The sequence below is a fragment of the Bombyx mandarina genome, chromosome 21, assembly GCF_030267445.1.
Source record: "Bombyx mandarina strain Sakado chromosome 21, ASM3026744v2".
NCBI classification, from domain to species: domain Eukaryota; kingdom Metazoa; phylum Arthropoda; class Insecta; order Lepidoptera; family Bombycidae; genus Bombyx; species Bombyx mandarina.
In genome coordinates this window covers 12,817,291-12,843,088 of record NC_143227.1, presented here as the reverse complement: position 1 = coordinate 12,843,088, position 25,798 = coordinate 12,817,291, and the positions used below count along the sequence as shown (strand labels likewise).

Below are 25,798 nucleotides of genomic sequence, written 5' to 3'. Positions count from 1 at the left end.
ACCCACCTTGAGATATAAGTTTTAAGGTCTCAGTATTGTTACAACGGCTGCCCCATGGGCCCCACCCTTCAAATAGAAACGCATTACTGCTTCACGGAACAAATAGGCGGGGTGGTGGTACCTACTCGTGCGGACTCACATGAGGTCCTACCACCACTAAAGAATTTAATCAATTTGTCTATAACAAATAAAGACTTGTAAGATTTTTTTTCTGTTTTTAGTAACACAATAATTAAATGCCTTAACTTTAACAACATATAAGTTTAGGGGTTTGGTGCTGATTAACGACAAAGGGAAGATCTTTCACCGAGCGGATGATATTGCTCGGTAGACCGACGGTCCGAATGTTGTTGTTCGGAACTTGTATATATGCGCTTTATCTTGAAAATGTCGTAAGCGAGATTCAGGCATCTGTCAAATATATTGCGTTGTATGATGGCTACCCGCCACAGGGGCATCCGCTACAAGATGTCGATAGTATCAATACAAAAAAAAATTGTTTTAAAAGTATCGCTGTTTCAGGGCCCTGCTTGTTAATCTGAAGTCAAACAAAATTTAAATTTTGAAAAATTCTTGACGCCTTTATAAATTGTATTAGTCAAGATCTATACAACGAAAAAAAAAAACATCATCTATAGATTTTCATGGAACATCTAAATAAAAACCATTCCTTTTTACACGCTTTATATTAGCTTCATTTGTATATATGTTTGTATGTTTGTAACTGACTCCTTTAGACGCGATTTTGACCCACTTTAAACGGCCAGAGATCATTCAAACTGTAGATTTATCGAGGACCGATGACAACTCAATATTTAAAAAACATTGTGAAAAAATTGAAATTCAACTAAAAAATGAAAAATAAATAATTTTATTTTATAAATTGCTTAAAATGTTTTTCATTTGTAGAGCGACAATGTTTACAATTATCGACAGTGTAAACATTTGTTATTGCGTGCGGAATTAAAAAAGTAAAACCCCGTTTTCCTGACGAAATTGAAATGGATATGGTTCTCGCTCTCGCTCTCGTCTTGAGTTAGTTCGTTGAGTTGAGTTACCGTGCGAAACCCGTGAAAGTGTGAATAATCTGCCGAGAGCGTTCACGGTCCGCTGCCCGTGACCTAACCTTAACAGCTTTTTTGTATGTATTTTCGCAAATTCCCCAATTTTGGCTCGGAATTTCTGATACGACGAATCTCTAGATTGTGATGTTTATATATCGCACCTTTAGAACTATAGAGACACAACAAAGGTTTCAGACTTTACTGGTTGTAGGAACTCTTGTGAGTCCGCGCGGGTAGGTACCACCACCCTGCCTATTTCTGCCGTGAAGCAGCAATGCGTTTCGGTTTGAAGGGCGGGGCAGCCGTTGTAACTATACTTGACACCTTAGAACTTATATGTCAAGGTGGGTGGCGCATTTACGTTGTAGATGTCTATGGGCTCCAGTAACCACTTAAGAGGGGCTGTGAGATCCTCCACACACCTAAGCAAAAATTTTTTTACAAAAAATGTGTTTTTTGGAAATCATGGAATAATGTTTTCAAACCGAAAATACGTAGAGGAAGGGGACGGAGTGAAAGAGACCGATGGATAAGTTTGTCCTTTTATAAGCTATTTTTGGTCATTTGATTATTAATAGTCGCTGAACAGGGTCGTTCTAGGTGCATTTTTGACTTAAAGTAGCAGTCCAAATTTCGAAATGGGAATAATTCTATAGGTGCGATGTGTGGAGATATGAGAAAGGTATCATCACCACCTTGTGAATCGATTCGTCTTACATTATCAAGAAACATGTGTCTATTTCTGATGACAATAGTATGGATCGGGTCAAACGACCAATTTGTATAGTTATTGGATAACTTACCGCGTTTCGGCGGCCATGCTCATACTCCACATTTAGGACATTGTATTATTTGACGCCGTATTTACCTTTACTCCTATGTTTATCGTTGGTATATGCCAGAAGTAAACCCTCTCTTTGAGTTTGCCCGGCTGTACCTCTAGCGTTTCTTGGTGTTCCATAGTCCTTTTTAACCGACTTCAAAGAAGGAGGAGGTTCTCAATTCGACTCTATGTTTTTTTTATGTTTGTTACCTCATATCTTTTGACTGGGTGAATCGATTTTGATGATTCTTTTTTATTAGAAAGCTGACGCGATGGTCCCAATATCACAACACCGATTCGATGATTATTGTTTTTAGTGTATATTAATTTGTTTTGGAATATCTTTTTTTTTTCTATTTGAAGTCGGTTTTTGTTAAAGCATCTCTATTTACAATTATTGCCTGTCTTGGAAGACATCAAAAGTATAAATTTATAATCTTGGTGAGCATGAAGTAGACAAATGCCTCTGCAGTTGCGTGGTGGTACAGTATATTTAAATCTAACATGGACATGCTACAGACACACAGGATGATAGTACTGATACTGGCCCAACTAAGTAGGTCCTTGCATTAGTTTACCTGATTTAATCTGCATGAGAATTTATGAACAAGATTATCGAGAAAGGAACACATAATTATGCAAAATTTCACAACACCACGACGCATCATTTTAATTCCTCTGACCTGCTTTCTTCAAGGAAAGGGATTTAATATTCTTCATATGTGTACGCGCGCGAGATGTTTTCCTTCTTCACGATATTGTCGGTGTTTAAATCATTGCGGCATTGTCGTGTAACGAATTCTGTTTATGGTGATTTTTGGATACGTGCTGTGAATTTAAATGTTGTAGTAACCCATATACACACAATGAGTCCAACTGTTTGATGTGCTATTGTTACAACAGTTGGCTTTTTGCTGAGTTGGGAAAATTATCTATTCTTAATTTCCTACGAATAGTGTATATGGGATTAATTCGAGTCCGTATGGATTGTGGAATGTGGCACTTTTTCTTCTTCTAAAAGATTGTAATGGAAGTTGGTGGAACAATTCCAAAACACTCCCTATGGAAGATACGAGTGAACTTAAATGTTCCTTCATAGATTCGCAAGATTTGGAATTTCTAGATAATCTGAACGGTTTTATTCTGTATAGAATGAAAAGGGAGCTTTAGCCTATTGGTGCAGCACTCCACACGAGTGCGGACGTGTGTTTTGTAAAGCGTAAACTTGTCATAGTGTGAAATACCGCTTCGAGTCTTATTCTGGCGTGATGTCGCGATCTTACCTAATTAAAATAGTACAATAAACCTAACAACGTTGATCTATTATTAATAAGCTGTCCCATGAGAATGCTAGTGAAATTAACGTTGAGACCATGACTAAACAGCCCAGGAATCAATGTGAGGTAGTTTCAACAAAAAGGGCCTCTTGAGGTCATATAAGGTTTTATTTGCATCAGGTTTGATATTAAAAACTAAAGACACGTGGTTTGTGAGACTTTATAGATTTTTATGTTTTATTTATGTGGATAGAGTATTAATAGCAAATTATACAAATAGCATTAAACTGGGTCTTATATTTATCCGCAATAGGTATTAAAATTCCTGTGTTTATCATATCCTAGAGGGTTTAAACTACGACTTTAATGACTCGGCAATAGTGTACAGCCAACGTTGTACTACTAGATATTACGACAAGAAAATATGGGGTGGCGAGACTCAGAACGTAGGCAGTATCGCGCTATCTCACCCGTCGCTTGCGACGAAGGGTTCGGCGAGTAAACTAACCCATAGACACAACCTACTGAGTTTCTGGCCGTATCTTCTCAGTGGGTCGCTTTTCCGATCCGGTGGTAGATTCTGTGAAGCACTGCTCTTGCTAGGGCCAATGTTAGCAACGTCTTCTGGTTTGAGCCCCGAGAGCTCATCTACATGTTAGGGTTACGCTAACATAGCCTCTCAAGGCTATCAGTTCAGGTATAAAAAAAGCTATCTCACACTATCACGGTGTTCGGTATGGATCTCGGCTGAGATTGGACTCTCGGCTAAGAAGGTGAGGGGTACGTAGGTGGGAGTGGTGGGTGGTGAGTTCCTGCAATAACAAGGTGGGTGTATTTGTTACAGATCTGCTACATTTGGGTCACGGAGGCAGCGGCGGTGGAGCGGAAGTATTGGAAAGGCAACACCATGACATCAAACTGGACAAAAGCAACGTACTACTGTTGGGACCCACCGGATGCGGTGAGTTTATACAAGATATAGTACATGATTCTAATAATAATAATATCGGGGAACAGATCACGCAGGTTCTATACGGTATACGCAATTAAATATACTAGAAGTCCCACAGTAGTCGAAATTCGAATTATTTGGATGGAACTCAAATAACTCTAACCGATTCAGTTAAAAACCTGGGTGTTATTGTAGATCGACATCTTTCGTGGAGTTCTCACGTTGCTGAGATTAGTAGGAAGGTGCACTTTGCCTTGCACTCGTTGAGATGTCTGCAGGGCTTCTTACCTCAGCATACAAAAATATCTCTCGTCCAAGCTCTCATTCTACCCATAATTGATTACGCCGATGCCTGCTACTTGGATGCCACTGAGGAGCTCTCAAACAAGCTTGAGAGGTTGCAAAATCTATGTATCCGTTTTATATACAATCTCAGAAAATTCGATCATGTTTCTCATTTTCGCAAAGAACTTAAATGGCTCCCTATACGCCTTCGTAGGAATACTCGAATATTATGTCTCCTATTCAATATCCTGCATAAGCCCACTTCTCCCTTATATTTACGTGAGCGATTCTCTTTCATTCGTTCTCCTGATGCTCCCTGCAGGTCCAACCAACGTTCTGTTTTGTTATTCCCTTCCCACAAAACCAATTTCTATTCTCACTCCTTTACTGTGCACGCGGTCAGACTGTGGAATTCGTTGCCGGCTGACATCCGAGTTTGCAAGTCTGTTTCTGTTTTTAAATACAAGGTCAAACAATTTTATCTCTCATCAACCGAATGATCATGGTTCTATACTCTTCGCATACACGAGTGTTACTGTGTTACTTATAATATTTGCTATGTGTATGTGCTATAATTCTCATTTTGTGTTTGTTATTTTAGTTATGTGTTATTTGTTCTACACACACTTATCACTTTTTATTATTATTCTCATTATCCTCTCGCAGGTCTGCTGGAAGAGATTTCTCAAAGAAATAAGCAGTGCCTTTGTACATAATTTTCCTATTACTCTGTACTGTGTCTTGTTTTCTGTGTGTACATAAATAAATAAATAAATTCGACTATAATTAATTGGAATTGGAAGTTAAATATCTACACATACTGCAATCACAAATTTCGCTAAGGCAACACTATAAAAAAATATTAATAAAGACAAACAATATTTAATCTATTCTCAATTTGAAGACAGACGTCAAGAACAAAAGTTTGACAATAAATAGTATGCATGCGTGTGTGCGTCAAATACATGGTATGTAGTGTGTGTAATGTTTTCTTTATTGGTTTAATGTATCTTTTAAGCATTATTTTTAAAAAATATTAGCATTGTGCACTTCTTCTCTATACTCTCTATAAGTGTGGAAAATTTCATACTCCTCCGTCCGCGCAATTTTCGTAAAAAGGGATACAAAGTTTTTACTTCACGTATTAATATATAGATACATATATAGGTAATAAACACCCAGAAGAAGAGTAAACAAACCTGTTCATCACACGAATGTTTGCACGATGTGGCCATCAAACCCACGACCCTCGGCGCAACAGCCAGGGACGCTAAGTACTGCCCTACCGAGTCAGTTTTTAATTAGGAAACTTGGAGCTGAAGGAGCTTTGGGCTTGGAGCTTGGAGCTTTGAGCTGCCTTCCATGGAACTGCGTTTTGTAACACCGAACACCCAAAAATGCTACTCACTTCTGTAACGAAACATCCCCCGTCTTCAGGTCAAAAATAATAAGGCTATTCTTAATTCAATTTTGTTGTGAACGAGCCCAGACCACGGTCATCTGCATAGGCAAATATTGATCCTCTGACTGCGACCTTCAGATTATACAATTTTGGATGTCTTTATTATCTTTGTTTTTGTTACATTTAAATGAAGGAGACGGTAAATGTCAGCGCAAGGATTTCGCAACGCATAGCCAAAAGCTACGTCGATTTAAATTCAGTAATTGTGAACAGTGAGATGCACAAAATGTAGAACAGGCTAAATTATTACGCTAAAGTGTGATATTGCGTTTATTTATTTGTCTAAACTCAATACCCATTCGTTGTGACAACACGCACTCCACCCACCGTACGTGTCTGGTACGACGCCAAAAGCTTCGTGCAAAACTCTTCGTAAGGTCTGGTTTACGATACGCTTGTACTACCCTCAGACACAGCCCACTGCGTTTCTCGACGGATCTTCTCAGTGGGTCGCGTTTCCGATTCGGTGGTAGATTCTGTGAAGCTCTTGCTAGGGTTCGTGTTAGCAACGTCGTCAGGTTTGAGCCCGTGAGCTCACCTACTAGTTAAAGTTACGCTGAAATAGCCTGTCAAGGCTCTCAGCTTTGGTAGGAATAAAAAAAAAAGATACGCTTGGCAGCGATTATGATCAAACAGAAGAAAACTGGTCTTGAAGTAGAGGGTTTTTTTCTTCCTTTTGTAAATAGGAAAGTCACTATTGTTTCGATGCAAAAACAGGCAGGATGATGGTACCCACTCATTTGGCGTCATAATACGCCACCACCTGTAAAACTTTCTCCTCTTGATTTGAAGTCTGTTAACAGACGAAAGATTCTTCTCTTCTAAGTCGTGTACTTAATTGCTGAAGGTCGTGTCCTTGAAAGCCCTTCGTGGCTCTTTGTACAATCCTCTTCCATTTCGTACGGTTTTCGGTTTCCCTCAGGGCGATTGTAAGGGAGAGTCCGGTGAACGCGGTTACTTGATCCGAGCAACGGCTTGTGACCGGCCGGGGTGTCTCCCCTTAACCTTTAAATTACTATTACTCTTTAAATATTTGCTTAAGCAATAAAGGGTTGACATTAAAATGTTTGTAGTTTTGTTATTATAATAACAGAGATCGATGTTGTTTTAGCTCACTTGCACAAAACTAATGTAACTGGTTTTAACATTAAAAGCGCGTATGTACTATGTGCAACAGGTATTATTTCGATATAAATGTTATTAACAAAATCGTTTCGGATTTTTATAGTCGATAGATTTAGGTTGCTTCTAAGTTGAGCCCGTAGACACAGATTTTCTGTTAGAATTCCGGTCGCTTTTTTTCTTGGCACGGTCAATGTCTTTAGATGGTCGGCGTAATTTTTTTTTATTGCTTAGATGGGTGGACGAGCTCACAGCCCACTGGAGCCCATAGGCATCTGCAACGTAGACGCGCCATCCACCTTGAGATACAAGTTCAGTTTAGTTACAACGGCTGTCCCACCCTTCAAACCGAAACGCATTACTGCTTCACGGCAGAAATAGGCAGGGCGGTGGTACCTATCCGCGCGGACTCACAAGTGGTCCTACCACCAGTAATTACGCAAATTATAATTTTGCGGGTTTGATTTTTATTACACGATGTTATTCCTTCACCGTGGAAGTCAACCGTGAACATTTGTTGAGTACGTATTTCATTAAAAAAATTAGTACCCGCCTGCGGGATTCCAAAACCGTTGCATCGCTTCAACACGAATGCACCGGACGTGCATTCGTGTTATCCTTTCGGCCATGACGACTTAATTTTATTTTCAATTTTATGTAATACAATATGTAATACAATGTATTGTATGTAATTGTATTTTCAATTTTAATTGATGCCGTAATAATATTGTTCTTTTTCCGCATATTTTTAAATGCATCCGCGGTCGAAGGGTTGCCTGCCGAAAATTGTAAACAGAAAAGTGCTACTTACAACTTATTTTGTCGCTGCCTAACTTTAATATCGGTGATGCTATTAGGTATAGAAGTCGCTCTTCTCTATTAATATATATTATATATACTTTTATACTTGAAAAAACCCCACCCTGTATAAGAACAGTTATACTCCAAGCTCACGTGTTGATAAAATCTAAAATAGTTTCTTCGCTGAGATCATTATTTATCATCTAAACAGACGTTATGAGAAAGTAGATTTATCATTATCACGTCCTGTAATTGTATTGTTTAGGTAAATAGAAGAAAGTTTTTGTTCTTTAATTTTTATAATCACCCTTTTCAAACGCCGTTCCTTGTTTTATAAGATCTAAATTTCTGGTAGTGTCGCCTGAATGAATTTTTTGCTTTGCGACAGTAACAAAAGAGAGAAAGATTAAAGGTTTCTTTAAGTATTTATATACATCTTTTAACCACACTGGTGGTATGACCACACACCGTAGCAACTGTTTAACAATAGTCCGTGTGCAGACTAGATAAATATAATTATAATTGTTAAATTTGCTTGGTATTCAAACGATGTTTTTGTGCGAATCATTCAAGTACTAATGAAAGTTAAGTTTGTTGGTCGAGGTAGGGGAATACCCGAGTGCGAATATTAATCTTAAACTTCGCGATTATAACCAGATATTAATTGCAAGGTAGGTATACTTCTAGTTACTGTCACCGTCCTATTTTGGTCACGAAGCAGTTGTGCCTTCCGGATTGAAGGATGGAAAAGCCGTTATGGAATATGGGTTCCGGTATTTACTTAGCACCACCCACGTCGTGAGCTAAACGGTCACCTCAAGCTACCTACAGCTGTTTCCTTATCTTATGGCCCTCGTAGCTGCATCTACCATATATATCACCACATATCCTCCATATATTCTCCATTTTAATTCCTTGGCTTGCTAATTCTAGGCCTAGCATGTCTTATATTTGATTTATGTTTTTGAGCACAGCTAAATCTAGCAATTGGAATACTTTGAAGTGACGATAATAATACCATCTTAATTATACAATCAATCAGTATCTTTCGATAGTTTAGTAAATTTTGAAAAATAATACAGAATAATCTGTATATGCAAAATTTTAGCTACGGATTCAATGTTTTATTTTTTATTGGAGATCTCGATTATATTATAAATCGATTATTCAATAAATTTTATTTCAAAATTATATTAACTGACATTTATCTATCTAATATATATAAATCACGTGTCACGTTGTTTGTCCGCAATGGACTCCTAAACTACTTAACCGATTTTAAATTAAATTTGCACACCGTGTGCAGTTTGATCTAACTTGAAAGATAGGATGGTTTTTATTTCTATTAATGGTCGCAATATTTATTAATTAACAATAAAATGATTTCTTATGCTGTGGTTTTACGGATGTTCAACGGAACGATATAACGTTATAACGATAACTACTGAACCATGCATCCGATTGACTTGAAACTTGGTTTTCATGTAGGAAATACATGTACTTAATGGATAGGCTAATATTTATATGAGTGTTGGACTCCCTACACCAGTTGCGGGGGCGTTAATGATGAGAATCTTTGTGGGGGTGAGAAATAATAATTTTAATTTTAAATGCCCAGCGAAGCGGACGGGTACAGCTAGTACGAATATAAATGTCTAATTAGAGTTGAATTCATAGACACATGAAGTAATGCCGTTAACGTGAGCAGCTTATGTCGCATTCACGAATATCTGCCATGTGTCAAGTCAAGTAATGAGCCATTTCGAACTCATACACGTGCAGTAGCCTCGTTTAAATTTACTATTATATTTTAAACGAAATTGAGAAATGTTTCGCTCGTGTATTGTTTGTTGAGATCGAGTGCTGAATATTAAAAAGGTTTTACGAATTTAAACTCGTTTTTTTTTGGTAAATTTTGTTGTCGAGCTGTTGAGAGTCAGCTGATATGGCCTTTTTGGACGTTTTGTAATTTGATAATACATGTGAATGAATTTAAAATGACTATTTTAAAAACATATAATGACAAACATTTGCCAACGGACTCCGGACAAACTTGGGCCGTCAGCGCGTTATATTGACATAGAACGCCTAACATCAATATACTCGCTTGGTTACGCGGGAATAACCTAGGCTACCAGCTTAGGTAGGAAAAAAAGTTAATACAGAATTTAACAAATACGATAACAGCTATATAAAAGTGCGTGTGAATTCAGTCTGTGTGTAGATTTGTGGCGGGTGGCCATCATACAACACAAGATATTTGACAGATACCTGAATCCCGCATACGACCTTTTCAAGATTTTTTTGCATATATACAAGTTCTGAACAATAACATCTGAACCGCCGGTCTACAGAGCAATATCACCAGCTCGGTGGAAGATCTTCCCTACCTCGTTATTTGTAATACCACCATTTTGATCTTTAGGCCAACCTAATCCTGAGTTCCTAATTTGGCCCTTAAAGCAATTGTGCGTGTTGTCGGTAGAGTGGGACTGCCGTTTTATTTCAAATAAGGCTTTGACCTCATGTCCGAAGATCAGTGACGGCTCATGTCGTGATAAAAGGCGCTAGAATATCGACGTATACATAATTGGTAATAGGAACGACAGTGATACGAAAAGTGTTTTCCTTTAGATTGTCCATCTGTCCTCCAGGTAAGACGCTGTTAGCACAAACGATAGCCCAGTGCCTGGACGTGCCGTTCGCGATCTGCGACTGCACCACGCTGACGCAGGCTGGCTACGTCGGCGAGGACATCGAGAGCGTAATCGCCAAACTGCTGCAGGACGCTAACTTCAAGTATGTTGCGCAGTGTACTACCCGCACGGACTCACAAGAGGTCCTACCACCAGTGATACCGGGGTCCTGGGTATATACTGGTTCCAGAACAAAGTCGTCCTAGAACTGTAACTATACTGAGACCTTAGAACTTATATCTCAAGGTGGGTGGCGCATTTAGGTTGTGGGCATGTCTATGGGTTCCGGTAACCACTTAACACCAGGATGGGCTGTGAGCTCGTCCACCCATCTAAGCAATAAAAAAAAAGATGACGTTCAATGTTTTATTGTGAGTGAACTTTTTTAGGAATTCTTGCAAATCTGTCAGTTCATATCATGTAGCTCCAGTGTCTGTGTCGTGACGAGATGTTTCGTTGTTTCAGCGTGGAGCGAGCTCAAACGGGGATAGTGTTCCTGGACGAGGTCGACAAAATCGGTGCCGTCCCGGGAATACATCAGCTCAGGGATGTCGGAGGTACGGCTACAAGCTATACAAGTCTCCCTACAAGTTTCTATGAATCATCTTGAACCTAATCACGATATGAAATATCATTGATGCCCATTAAGTTATGCAAATATCGCTACAAGCTTCTATAGCTTATCTTGAACACACGTCAAATCACGCTACGGAATATCATCGATGTTCCTTCAGTTAAAGCTATTGTATTCTTTGAGCACTGCTGCTTGAGATACAGGTTTTATCACCTAGTCGAGCACAGATGCAAATAATGATTGTGTTTCTACTTCTATGGCAGTGATTATCAAACTTATTTCTTTTACCGCCCCCTTTGAAAATCAATTCTTTTTCAGCGCCCCCCATTTTTTATACACCGCTAAAACTTTAAAACCACAATTTCATTAATTTAATTAATAAATGTTGTATTAATTTTAGTAAATGTAGTACCACGTAGTACATACTATATATTTGTAGATGCTGTTATTGTTTCTTCATATTATTATATGTACGTACATTGCTACAGAGCGTGTATTTACAAATTTGCAAAGTAAAAATGAATTCTTCTCATCAATATGTTTGTTTAAATTCAGAATTACCAAAATAAATTGCTAGTTCACTGTACTATTACTATGCTAATTTATAAGAACGAAACTATTTTTGTTGAATATCTTTCTCATTAATATAAGATTCTCATCATAAGATAATTAAAAATTTATATTTCGACTAGTAAATAATACTACTAACTTATTAAACTACGAATAAGCTAAACCTGGAAGTCGTAGAGGATTTCATTTATCTGAGCTCCGTCATATATAGTAATGGATCCTCCGAAAAGGACCTCAGAAGGCGAATCAGTATGGCAAAGAGAGCTATGTCCCAAATGGACCGTGTTTGGTCGGACAGAAACATCTCGAGGAATACCAAAAAGCAGCTCGTCACCTCCCTCGTCTTTTCCATTTTTCTCTACGGGGCAGAGACTTGGACCCTCAAGAAAGCCGACCGCTAACGCGTCGACGCGTTTGAGATGTGGTGCTGGAGGAAAATGCTCTGGATTCGTTGGACAGAACACAGAACCAAAGAATCCATTCTTACCGAGCTCAAGATTCCAATGCGCCTCAGCACTACATGCGCGCGGAGGAGTTTCGAGATCTTTGGACATATCGCCAGAAAGAGAGGTGACAATCTGGAAAAGCTACTGGTAACAGGCAAGGTATGCGGGAGAAGGCACAGAGGCAGAAATCCAATGCGCTGGTCGGACCAAATACGCTCCACTCTCAATACCTCAGTCCACGTTGCTATTCACACAGCCGAGGACAGGCAGGAATGGCGCAAGATAATACAGGAGAAAGTTATTAGAGGAGGCCACAACCCTCAGCACTGAGGATTATCGACGCAAGAAGGAAGGAAACTACGAAAAATAAATTAATATCATTTCGTGTTATATAAATATGGGTAATTTTTCATAGAATTTTAGTTTATAATTTAGAACTGGTTCAAATAAAAACCGCCGCCTAAGTCAGCGTTTTTATTATTTGTAATAATTAATATTATCGCACCATCTCTTTCGAGGCGGTGTGTGTACTGGCTGGGACGCCACCTTTGGTTTTGGAGGCGGAGGCGCTCGCCACTGACTATCAGTGGCGGGCTAACCTTCGTGCCCGGGGCGTGGCGCGTCCCAGCCCCAGTGTGGCGCGGAGGGCCCAATCTCGGCGGTCCGTGCTGGAGTCATGGTCCAGGCGGCTGGCCGATCCTTCGGCTGGTCGTAGGACCGTCGAGGCGATTCACCCGGTTCCTGTGAATTGGATGAATCGTGACAGAGGACGCCTCACTTTCCGGCTCACGCAGGTACTCACTGGGCATGGTTGCTTCGGTGAGTTCCTGTCCTATCTCCTTCATATGTCGGCCTGGGGACCGGCGAAGGGGGCCTAAGAAGACGACGTGCAAGCTACTCTCCACACGTTTTACGCATGAGCATCCGGGTGATGGAAGGCCGGCTATCCTCAACCCACGCTGGTTGCCCAGCGGGGTATTCCGTAGGATAGATCATTCTAACCGGCGCCATCTAGGCGGGTTTCGGACAGCCTGCTGACCGAGAGGGCTGGTGGTCGTGGCGCCGACGACTGCCAGTCCGGCGTCCCGAGGGGAGTGTGATGGAGAGATGTGCTCCGCACTAAACGCTTTTCTTTCCCCCCTTTCCCTTTTCATGAGCTCTGTCTTATGCGAGGTTTGGATGCTGGTTGTTGAGCGACAGGAGGCTTTAGTCGGTTCGACTCCGACATGCCCCGCCCTCCATCCCCAGTGAAGGGCGGAAGTCCGGCGATTTTCTCCTGACAAAAAAAAAACCGTGTGGCACTCGGGAACTGCGGCGGTAAAGCTATTACATAGCATTTTTTATCAACTTATGACATTATAATTAGACAATAATAATTTAATATTAAAACAATAATAATTTAATATTAAAATAATAATAAAACAAAACCACGCTATATTAAACCTTAATAAAGGCAAAACCTTAACTGTCCCCTTCACACTCATAAGCTAAACCGGGCGAGAGAGAGATGGGCAGAATTTTCATGACGCGCATGCAGTTGGACGTCACGCCACGCGCTTATTCACAAACACTACACAAACGCAACGTGTGAATGTGTTGTACGCGAGCTACATGGTAAGCGGAGTGAGGGATGTTAGGTTTTTTTCGTTACGGAATTTCATGATTCGGTCGCCGCGCTCAAGGCCCGCGATAAAAGCTATGCAATAGCTTAAAAATGTATGAACTTGTAATAAAATCTCTTTGGCTATACTATTTCTATCTGGTTGGTTTTGGTATCATTAAAAGTTTAAATTCGAAAGAAGATAATTCCAAATTAAAATTAGGAAGATGTGTGATTTTTATTTATTTTTCGTACTGTCAAGACGAGTGAATCTAATGAAGGTATTTGATACATTTTAAAATTTTACTACAAAAAAGGTAAAAAACCAACGCAAGCCGTGAAGAAAAATTGCGATGTTTATGGGCCTAGTGCAGTGTCTGTGAGAGTAGCACAAATTTGGTTTAAGCGTTTTCAATCCAGAAATTTTGATGTCAAAAATGCACGTCGCTCTGGTCGCCCTATTACGGATAAAATCGATGCCATTTTTGAAAAAGTGGGGCAAGATCGGCGTATCAGTAGTTACGACGTAACTGAAGAACTGGGAATTGACCACAAAATGGTTATGGCGCATTTAAAAAATTAACTGGGTACACAAAAAAACTCACTGAAAGAAACCTAATGAACCGTGTACTCATTTGTAATTCTTTATTACGACGTAATGAAACCGAACCATTTTTGAAGAAGCTCATAGCTGGTGATGAAAAGTGGATCACGTACGACAAGAACGTACGAGAAAGGTTGTGGTCAAAGGCCGGTCAGGCTTCACAGCCTCTGGCGAAACCCGGGTTAACTCACAACAAGGTGATGCTGTGTGTGTGGTGGGATTGGAAGGGCATTATACATTATGAGCTGTTACCACCAGGCAGGACCATCGATTCTGAACTCTACTGCGAACAACTGATGAGATTAAAGCAAGAAGTTGAGTGAAAGCGGCCGGAATTAATCAACAGAAGGGTGTGGTTTTTCATCACGATAACGCTAGACCTCACACATCTTTAGCCACTCAGCAAAAATTAAGAGAGCTTGGCTGGGAGGTGTTAATGCATCCGCCGTATAGTCCTGACCTTGCATTTTCAGATTTCTACCTGTTTCGGTCTCTTCAGAATTCTTTAGGCAGTGTCAGGTTAACATCACGAGAGGACTGCCAAAACCAATTGTCGCAGTATTTTGATTAGAAGCCCCAAAATTTCTATAGCAATGAGATCATGTCCCTATCTACAAGATGGCAAAAAGTTATCGAACAAAATGGTACCGACATACTTTAGTTAAATGTGAATAAACTATATTAAAAAATGTTGTGAATTTTCTTAAAAAATGCGAAGAAACTTTTTCCCCAACCTATTATTATATAGAAATAAAATAGTAAACAATGTTTGCAATAAGTAAGCTGTTTAGGCTTACTATACTATTTGACATTGGACGGTAATGAGTAAATTGTAAAAAATAATAATCTAAGACAAGTTTTGAACAATAATTACATATATATACGCATTTCCATTTTATATAAAAATTATGATTCTTACATCAGTAATTTCTTATAAAATGCTAGGAAAATGCTGTAAACTAAGAAAGAAAATAAAGAAAACCTTATTTGTGTTCGTTTACATATGTGTAATATTTTAAAACTCTGCATCGTAGTTGTTTTTCTAATGTTTAAAATAATTTCTGGTGCAATGTAATTAAGGTAAAATTGCTCTAATTTTTAACTATCATCGATCATGTTCCGCAGAAACTTGTTACAACTTGATTGCGTACGGTGTGTGGGCTATCCTACGAAATCTATGTTAATTATTTTAAGTTTTTATAACATCATACAGGATAGAAATATAAACTAATTATTCGTTATTGTGTAGTAGGTAAGTTTTAATTTTAGTGAAATTTAAAATACTATAAAGTAAATGAAATTAAAAATTTTACAGCGCCCCCCTAACCCACATCAACGCCCCCCCATTTTTTCCTGGGCCCCTTAACGCCCCCCTCTAGGTTTCAAACGCCCCCAAGGGGGCGTTATCGCCCACTTTGAGAAAGACTGTTCTATGGTAACAATAAATATTAGAAAATAAAAATAAATATATATAAAGTTGTGTAAAAATATTATTAAATGAACTGAGCTGAAAAATTCGGACTCAGCTTCGGGAGTGACAGATGGTCTAGGTTACACCTGTTAGGGTTTTGAACGAACATACAAAATCCATACGAATTAAAATTAGAATATAAATGAATATGCAATTACGAAAAGGGCACATCTCTGAAAATGTAAAATGTTCAGGAAATGAAAAAAACTGATTATTTTCTAAAGCAGTGTAAAATTTATAATATTAACTTTTGAGATATATTTTGGTGTTAATTAGCAATTCAAAATTACTGGAATTATTATAAAATGGGTGTAGGTAAGCCTCAAAACTACATGTATATGAAAAAACGTATTGGACAAAATATGCGACATGTGCCCTTTTCAAAATTGCATATTCAAATGGTTCTCATAGCTATTCACCAGTCCTCGTGTGATTAAACAAAACGTTTCCTCCACGTACGCAGGCGAGGGAGTGCAGCAAGGCATGCTGAAGATGCTGGAGGGCGCCGTGGTGTCGGTGCCGGAGAGGAACTCTCGCAAGCTGCGTGGCGATGCGCTCAACGTCGACACCACCAACATCTTGTTCGTGGCCAGCGGCGCCTACAACGGGCTGGACAGGTGCGCCGCCCCCCGCCCCGCGGTAGCGTGTGACCAGTGGCGGTTTTGCAGTCTTGGCTGCCCTAGGCCCCAAGCCATCAGCCACCTCTTTCTCAGCGTCCGCCTTTAGATCAATTCGCGAAGCAATTGCTCTTGAGTTGCTAGGTCTCCTTCGGAGGCGCTCGGGTAGCTGTTACCAAATCCCACCCCTCCTGGCTGAGCCTTTGCTCGTCCACCTGTCCTGGTGAAACTGGAAAGGCCTCCGGGCCACCAGTAATCTTTCAATCACAAAAAAAACATCCACCATATAGACTACATAATGAAATTACTTTATTGCCAATTTTTATCTAAATAGATTTAAAAATTTAGGAAAAACATAGTTTTATTTCGCAAGAATATGGTACATAAGTTGTTACAACTAATTATTTGCTCTAACATGCTCTGCCAACTTGGCATACTTGGTTATGATAACTTTTACACGAGTGTTATCAACTTTCAACACTTCATTGCGAGTTACATATTTGAATATCTAATTAAACATAATTAACTTGTACGGAGCTACTTGTTGTTGTAAGTGCGGGTGGGAAGTGTGGGTAAAAGTGACCATAAGTTTAGTATAATAAATAATAATAATAAAAGCTGCAAATTTCTAATATTAATAATAAAAAATTAATAATAATAATTTATTTATTTACTACATAAACTCTTAAATCATGACTTAGAATACTATTTACATATTTAACAAATTGAGAGATTACGTAGATGGCATCAACAATATAAAATTAACCAATGATCCTCACACTAGGCATAGCCTGCATCGTGAGGACCAAAATGCGACTTACTATGTATATAATTGACCTCAAAACGACATCACTATTATTAATAATTATTACGCTCAAAAACATGCATTACAAAATTTTACATATAATATAATGTAAAAAAATTTGAGTAATAAAAAGAATACATGAAATGTTGGGCCGACCCCCGCCCCGCTGTGGCGCGCGTCGTGACGAGTCGGGCGCGTTGCAGGCTGGTGCAGCGGCGCAACAACGAGAAGTACCTGGGGTTCGGCGCGGGCGGCGCGGGCGGCGGCGCGGGGCGGCGGGCGGCGCTGCAGGCCGCGCACAACGACGCCAGCCCGGCCGCCGCGCCGCAGGACGAGGACCGCGAGCGCGACGCCTGGCTGCGCAAGGTGCAGGCCAGGGACCTCATCGACTTCGGCATGATACCGGTCAGTGCGCACACATTTTATTTTTATTGCTTAGATGTGTGGACGAGCTCACAGCCCACCTGGTGTTAAATAGTTACTGGAGCCTATAGACATCCACAACGGAAATGCGCCACCCACCTTGACATATAAGTTCTAAGGTTTCAAGTATAGTTACAACGGCTGTCCCACCCTTCAAACCGAAACACATTACTGCTTCACAACAGAAATAGGTAGGGCGGTGGTATCTACCCGCGCGGACTCACAAAGTCCTACCTCCAGTAAATACACAAATTATAATTTTGCAGGCTTGATTTTATTACACGATGTTATTCCTTCACCGTGGAAGTCAATCGTGAACATTCGTTGAGTACGTATTTCATTAGAAAAATTGGTACCTACCCTCGTGCGGGATTCGAACACCGGTGCATCGCTCAACACGAATGCACCGGTCGTCTTATCCGTTAGTCCACGACGAGTTCAGTATGTATGCAGTTCCGTGTTCCGCTTGCAGGAGTTTGTCGGGCGCTTCCCCGTGCTCGTGCCCTTCCACAGCCTCAGCCAGGACCTACTGGTGCGGATCCTGACAGAACCTAAAAATGCGATGGTGAGCATTACACTACACAATTGGCGGCCAAAACTATTTCGATAGGCTGCTGATTACCAATATTTTTAATACGCTTTAATTAGCTTCAGACGTATGTATGTTAGTATGTAACGGAATTTTTGAATATGATTTTGACCCTCTTTAAAACGTCGGATTAACTCTATATTTGGTATACTTATTAAGGACCGATGAAAATTCAATATGAAACAAAAAAATTAAAAAAATTGAATATCTACTAGAAAATTAAAAATAACCCCTCTGTTTTTTTACAATAAAATCATTTTTTCTTACACTATTTTTAATTCAAATTTATTAAAATTTATTTTCTATTTTTTAGTTGGATTTTCTATAAAAGCGTATTTTGTTCGTTTTTTTAACTATTATTTATTAATGAAATATGTTTGACCTGTTAGTACGCAATGGTCGTCATGATTGGCTTTATTCAAATGGATATCTTAGCCTATATTTATGTATACTCTGTGTACAAACGTCAATTTTGTTAAGATCTTATTGATAACCTTAAAACACTAAGTGTAAAGGCAGTCGTGATTACTTGAATACTGGTAAAGCTATAGTCTTAATGGTCGATGTGGTGTATAGCAATCTGAGAGTAATATTTAGAAATATTGAATTTAGTTATTGGAAAAAAAAGTTATGAATGAACCGTTGAGATTGATGAAAAGAACACCAGGTGAAAAGAACGTTAAAATTGTTCAGAGATAACAGCTTCACTTTCTGTATGCCACAGAAGATGTCGTTACCTTGAAAACTGATGACATTCTCATGTAATCATCAAGAAATTAACTACAGTGAATATATAAGAGATATTTAAATTAGTTTCTCAAATAGGAAATTAACCATATTAAAAAAAATGACAACTTTTTTTAATCAATGATCATTGATACTTAAATCTCATGTCTGAAGGCGAATTGTTTATGTGTGTTGTCAAATGTGTTCTCATCCTTTTCCTGCCCTTCTCCCAGTCACCTGGGGTCGGCGCAACATGTTTTCTCCTTCCATACTCTTCTATCATATACCATTCCTTCGCTCAATCCGCCCACATAATATATCGTCTTTCACGCAATCCATCCATTTCTTCTTAGGTCTACCTCTTCTTCTATATCCTTCCACATTCATAGTTAACATTCTCTTACCAATCTCATTTTCATTTTGTCTCATCACATGTCCATACCATCCCAAACGCGCACTCCTCAGCTTCTCCGTCACAGGTGCCACTTTCAGACTTCCTCTAACATATTCATTCCGTATTCTATCCATTCTCGTTACTCCACACATCCATCGCAACATTCGCATCTCTGCTGCATGCAATCGTGTTCTATTCTTATAAAATAAAAAATATGGTTAAGGATGTTACAGCGTATAGACTGTAATTGTTCACTGGGCGCCTCGCCCCCCTACCGCCCCCCGGTGCAGGAGTCGGGAGGGCGTGGGGGGCCGCGGCGTCCAGTAGGGTGCCGGTGTCCGACCGTTCTGTCGCGGTGCAGGTGGCGCAGTACAAGCTGCTGTTCGCGATGGACAAGTGCGAGCTGTCGTTCAGCGACGACGCGCTGCGGGCCGTCGCCGCGCTCGCCATGGAGCGACGCACCGGCGCGCGCGGCCTGCGGGCCATCATGGTGCGCCCCCCACACACACGCACACGACACACGATAACGCTCAGAAACAGTCTTCATATAACAGAACTTAAACTGTCAATCTCAATTATTTCTTAACACTCAGACACAGCCCACTGAGTTTCTCGCCGGATCTTCTCAGTGGGTCGCGTTTCCGATCCGGTGGTAGATTCTGCGAAGCACTGCTCTTGCTTGCACGGGTTCGTGTTTTTTTTTTTTTTTTTTTTTTTTTTTTTTTTTTTTTTTTTTTTTTTTTTTTATTGCTTAGATGTGTGGACGAGCTCACAGCCCACCTGGTGTTAAGTGGTTACTGGAGCCCATATACATCTACAACGTAAATGCGCCACACACCTTGAGATATAGTTCTAAGGTCTCAGTATAGTCACAACGGCTGCCCCACCCTTCAAACCGAAACGCATTACTGCTTCACGGCAGAAATAGGCGGGGCGGTGGTACCTACCCGTGCGGACTCACAAGAGGTCCTACCACCAGTAACAACATTTTAGCAACGTCATCAGGTTTGAGCCCCGTGAGCTCACCTACTAGTTAAGGCGACCCTGATATAGCCTCTCAAGGCTATCAGCTTAGGCAGGGAAAAAAATTCTTCAATACACGATAATCATTTATTAGTTTTCGTCACGTCTGTTTGTGAAAATAAAGATGGCTTTGAGTGTCAACCGCTCAGTTTTTGGTGTCGAGACAAATATAATACTTTACTCAGCCTATTAAAAAAAAAAAGAAACCCATGTTTTGGTTGGGAGTATTGAAAGAGCTTAAATTTTTTTATTTTATTGCTTAGATGAGTGGACGAGCTCACAGCCCATCTGGTGTGAAGTGGTTACTGGAGCCCATAGACATTGTAGCGGGCTTAGTTTAGACAGTCTGTGTCGAGTCGTCGCACAATAAACAGGTTGCAAACTGTCGTGTCTTATTAATAATTATCACCACATAATACCACACACGCTCTATATAAGCATAGACTCCAGAACATCTACGATATAAATGCGCCACCCACCTTGAGATATAAGTTCTAAGGTTTCAAGTATAGTTACAACGGCTGCCCCGCTCTTCAAACCGAAACGCATTACTGCTTCACGACACAAATAGGCAGGGCGGTGGTATCTACCCGTGCGGACTCACAAGAGGTCCTACCACCAGTAATATAGGTAGAATTTGTTTCTTCAACTTTGTTTTCTACTTCAAGTTTGTTACATTGCTTTCCAGGAAAGTCTTCTGCTGGAGATAATGTTCGAGATCCCGGGGTCGGAGATATCCAGCGTGCACGTGCACGAGGGCTGCGTGTCCCGCGGCGAGCCCCCCCGCACCGCGCGCCGCGCCCCCGCCCCCGCGCCCGCCCCGCGCGACCCGCACCTGCACGACTGGCCCGAGCTCAGGATCACCAACTGTACGTACTGCTACAACCCTAGTATGAAGAGCCCTAACCAAGCTGCACGATCAGCATTCCCGAGCCCTCCTGTTCCGTCCGCCCAGCGAACAGTCAGTCTTCTTCCATCTCCCGACCTGAACAGTCAATCTTCTCCTGTCCGTGACTGTCATCAGACCTCCATAACTTTGTATTTCATTTTTTTAAATCTAAGTAGCGAAACCCGCTATAACAGTACGCACGCGCGGTGCAACGTAAGACTTCTGGAAACTTGCAATTTACTTTGTAATGTCGTTCATACAAAAGTTTGTAAAGAAAAAAAATTACAATTATATTACAAACTACGTTCTTTGAACTCCTGTACACAACAATACTTATCTCATTTCCAGAACGACAGCGGAGCGAAGGTCGCGCGTGCCGCTCGACGTACGAGCCCACTTACCACATGGCGAATACCATTATAATTACTTCCTTCAGTAACAAATGGCTTCATTCACTCATTCTGCGGACACTTGAATGTTTCAATCTCACCGCGGGGGCCGCTCATCGTTGTAAGGCGCTGTTGTCCCGGACCCCGCGACCCCGCGACCCCCGGGGGCCCGCTGGACCCCGCCTGCTGCTATGGCACGCGGCAACCAAAAGACAATTCTTCGGATGTCAATTGCAGTGATAGGTTTGAAACGCTCCTGCATACACATGTCTGAGACAAAACTGATATCGAATGAATGTGTTTTAACGATATAGAAATAAAGAAACATTTTCTTTTGATTTAATTTCCAACTGCGCCGATGTTGTCAGTTCGCAACAGCGACCGAGCCGTGAACAATCCGACGACGTTCACGATCGAAATCACGTTCGCGTGTAGCTCATTATAAATAGATAGTTTTCAGAAAATCTTTAATGTGTGTAATGTAAAAAAATTATCTTGAACATAATTTGAAATTTCATCGCCCCACACTGTGCCGCAATGTGCCGCACTGTGTCGCTCTGTGCCAATTTATTGCTGAAAGATTTAATTTTTTCGTTTCGAGATCTCAACATCATAATTATGTTTTAACCAATTTTTTTTCAGCAAAATATTAAGGATTCTTAATTTGTGATTAAATCGAAAAAAAAATAACGAAATTTTCGGATTCCTAATTGAGGTCCTCTACCTAAAAGGCTTCTTAAAATGAGCAAAAAAAAGTTTTGTTTTAATTGATTGCCAACCACAAAAAAAAAATATTGAAAAAGTTTTGAAAACTAGGGCTGTTATTGTTTGCTTTAGATTTAAACTATTGGTTAGATGAGTCAGGTCCTCGTCTCGACGTCATGTAAATTACTGTAAATATTAAAAAATAATGAAAATAGTAAAAAAAAAAACGGTTCTTAATATTAAGGTCTAAATAAATAAAAATGTTTGTAATTTTTTCCCGCGACCACAAGTACGACAGTTGTTGATAGACACAAAACTTAACTGAGAAATGCTTAGATTTATTTAAGTCGGCTACACTGTTTTGATTTTTGTTATGGTTTATACATTCATATTTTTTATTTATAAATTTAATTATAGAAGTTGTGATGTGATTATTAATGAGAGAGAGAGAGAATTTGTGAAAATCTCAAAAAGGTTTTTAACTATCTTGTGATAAATAGGTGTAATCACATTGCAGACACATTAAATAGTCTAAGTCTATTTTCCAATAAAATAAAAATAAGACAGTAGTTGACTTTGTTTTTATTTAAAACCTGTTTTTTTTATATACAATGGGTTTTCTGGCCTTCACAGATTGCAAATATCAGATAATACAAAATAATCATGTAATATGCTACATTAGATTAGATAAGATAAGCTAATATATTATAATAACTGTTACATAATAAATTTGATCTACGAAACATTCCCAAATGTTAGAACCACTCCCCCCAACCCTCCACCCCCGTCCCCGCACACCCGCAGACCTCTATTTCCTTTCTGTGAAGACGGTTGGCATAGCAGACTATAATTTATTGCATACCAAAACATAATTCTCTGATAATCTTTTCCACATAGAGTTCTGGAAAAGATTTGGAAGGTATGTTACGTCGTACTCTCTTCACTTGTAACAACGCGGTGCTTCAAGAATACGACGTAGTTTCCACAATTGTTATTAAAACATAAACTTATTTTAATAAGTTTCCAAATACATTATATATTTTCAGTTTTTGGGTTTTTTTTTAATCTATTTCCACACGTTAGACTACAAAGTTTCTTTTCTCGTTGATCTTCTTATGGCTCTCTGTTTTAACGATATCCAATAGAATGTTGACCAAATCATAAACGTCTTGATAAGTGGTGTACAGAGCCGCGGGCGTCAAACGTATTACGTTCGGTTCCCTAAAATCCTGTACCACGCCTCTTTGTTTTAGGGCAATGCTTATTCTGTACGCGTCATCGTGCTCTAAGCAAACGTGCCCACCCCTTTTGGCGTCTTCTTTCACATTACCGACGGAAAAACCGTATTCAGATAATCTATTCTCGATCAAATACATCAAATAACCAGTTATGTGAAGCGATTTCTTTCTAATATTGCCTATACCTGCTTCTTTAAATATTCTTAAGGATCCTTCTAAAGTTGCCATTGAAAATATTGTGGGAGTTCCGACCTGCCATCCGCTAGCATTTTGCTGGTGATCAAATTCTTGATTGAGTTGAAACTGCGTGTGTGGTTTATTCCCGTACCATCCAGTTAGCCCTGGGAGTAATTTGAAATGTTTCCTATTAATGTACAAAGCTGCCGATGAGCCGGGACCACCATTCAAGTACTTATAAGTGCACCAAATCGCGAAATCTGCGTCTAAAGCCTTTAAATCTATCTCAATAGCTCCGATTGCGTGACAAAAGTCCCACCCAATAAAGATGTTTCGTTCTTTGGCAGCTTTAGTGATTTTAGTCATGTCTAATATCTGAGCGCTTCTGTAATAAACTGCAGGCAGTAAAATGATGGCCACATCTTCAGTCATTGCTTCAATAATGTCATCCTCGGACATGAATTTTCCATCACGACTTTTGACCACTTTAACCGCGTCTCTTGGGTTGAGTCCCTTTAGTCTTATTTGGCCATCAACAGCGTATCGATCCGTCGGGAAATTAATATCGTCAACTAAAATCTTGTATTTTTCTGCGGTCGGCTTGTAGAAAGTGCTGATCGTCTGGTGTATATTAATGGTGGTGCAACCTGTTATACTGATTTCGTCAGGATCAGCTCCGACTAAGGGTGCCATGATGTCAGCCAAGAATTCGGAGTACAAGAAGTATTTTCCCTGATCGACGTTCCACATCTTGATGCCTTCGTCTTTCCATTTATTTAGACCTTCATAAAGAGTTTCTTCAGCATCTTTACAAGCAAGTCCGAGAGAGTTGCCGCACATGTAGATCGTACCCTGTTTTATGTAAAACCGTTGCCTGAAATGTCCCAATTGGTCGTTATTGTCCTGAAATTTGGGAAATTCTGGTCCGTCTTGATACTCGTACATATTATTAAACTTATAACGTATGTAAATGCGATGTTCCTGAAGTTCTTACTGGTTTCCGCAGCTGGTGAATCTTATTTATATGTAAAAAGCTTTCATACGCTACAACGCTATCAGATAGAGGGAACAAATAAGGGGGTATTTGAAATTTAATAACTTATAAAAGTCACATTGCTCTATTGCAGTGTCCATGTTTTGTAATTGACAAAATATATTTTTTGCCATTTATGTATCGAAAAATGTTCGTATAGATACTAGAGGGACGCACATAGCAGCTTATCGCATCTCAGTGTGACTAGAAGTGCGCTCACGATCACTAACCTGTCAGCAATGTATTTTCAATGTTTGACAAATTAATGGAATGGGCTAATGTTGCATTTATCGATAATCAAATTTGCCAAAATATTGCATAACAACACTAGGAACACCAGCATAAAATTAACAAGCGCAATTATATACCAAAGGTGTTTTTATGAACACTTCGTCCAAAATCAAAACCGAGGCTTCGTTGAGCTATTGCTATATACAGCCGTTGATAAGTTTATCCGTTTGAGTGCTGAATATTATTTTTAGAAATGTGTCTAAGATGCTGTAGGTAGCTAAAATGCTGGCGAGGCACCGCAACTTTCCGTTCATTGGAGAGCTATCACGCTGCACAGCATCCTAAAGGCAGCAGCAAACAGCTTCTATTGGCAAATAACTCACGGTCCACGTAGTGTTCAGTGGATACTGGAGCTGACAGATCTCCTCAATCAGCGCCGCCGCCTACGTTGAGACATGAGGTTGAGGTTTACTCAATAACGCAAACTATTTCTGGCGAGATTTTATTTAATTCTTTTAAGCGATTAGGGCGGATCGACGAAGTGAAGATCCTTCGCGGAGTGGGTGATCTTGCTCGATAGATCGACCGTCTGAATGTTATTGTTCGGAATTTGTATATATTCAAATTTTCTTGAAAATATCGTTAGCGAGATTCGGCCATCTGTCCAATATCTTGTGTTCTAATGTGGCTACCGTCATACACGATGTTATGCCTTAATCGAGAAAGCCCGTAGTAGGCAAGCGTCAAGTACGTATCTCCTTAGACAGATTGGCACCTGCCTGAGGGATTTGGGTACTGACGTAGAAGCATCG

The 25,798-nt window shown here is 39.9% G+C and overlaps 2 protein-coding genes across 2 annotated transcripts in view; one reads left to right on the top strand and one right to left on the bottom strand.

Annotated features, from left to right (window-relative positions):
• Positions 1 to 22,876, top strand: part of ClpX (Caseinolytic protease chaperone subunit) — a 47,532-nt gene extending 24,656 nt beyond the window's left edge. The window contains exons 5-13 of the mRNA XM_028184421.2: positions 4,009 to 4,125; positions 10,441 to 10,585; positions 10,948 to 11,039; positions 16,211 to 16,364; positions 17,373 to 17,574; positions 18,065 to 18,157; positions 19,663 to 19,791; positions 21,013 to 21,193; positions 21,562 to 22,876. Of these exons, the coding sequence (XP_028040222.2) occupies positions 4,009 to 4,125; positions 10,441 to 10,585; positions 10,948 to 11,039; positions 16,211 to 16,364; positions 17,373 to 17,574; positions 18,065 to 18,157; positions 19,663 to 19,791; positions 21,013 to 21,193; positions 21,562 to 21,563 (1,115 nt within the window). The 3' untranslated portion in view covers positions 21,564 to 22,876. The remainder of the gene's footprint in view (positions 1 to 4,008; positions 4,126 to 10,440; positions 10,586 to 10,947; positions 11,040 to 16,210; positions 16,365 to 17,372; positions 17,575 to 18,064; positions 18,158 to 19,662; positions 19,792 to 21,012; positions 21,194 to 21,561) is intronic.
• Positions 22,877 to 23,266: 390 nt separating this feature from the next.
• On the bottom strand, positions 23,267 to 24,726 carry Kynu (kynureninase). The gene has a single exon (XM_028184429.2). The coding sequence runs from the start codon at positions 24,665 to 24,667 to the stop codon at positions 23,387 to 23,389; it is 1,281 nt and encodes a 426-aa protein (XP_028040230.2). The 5' UTR covers positions 24,668 to 24,726; the 3' UTR covers positions 23,267 to 23,386.
• Between the last annotated feature and the right edge of the window lie 1,072 nt (positions 24,727 to 25,798).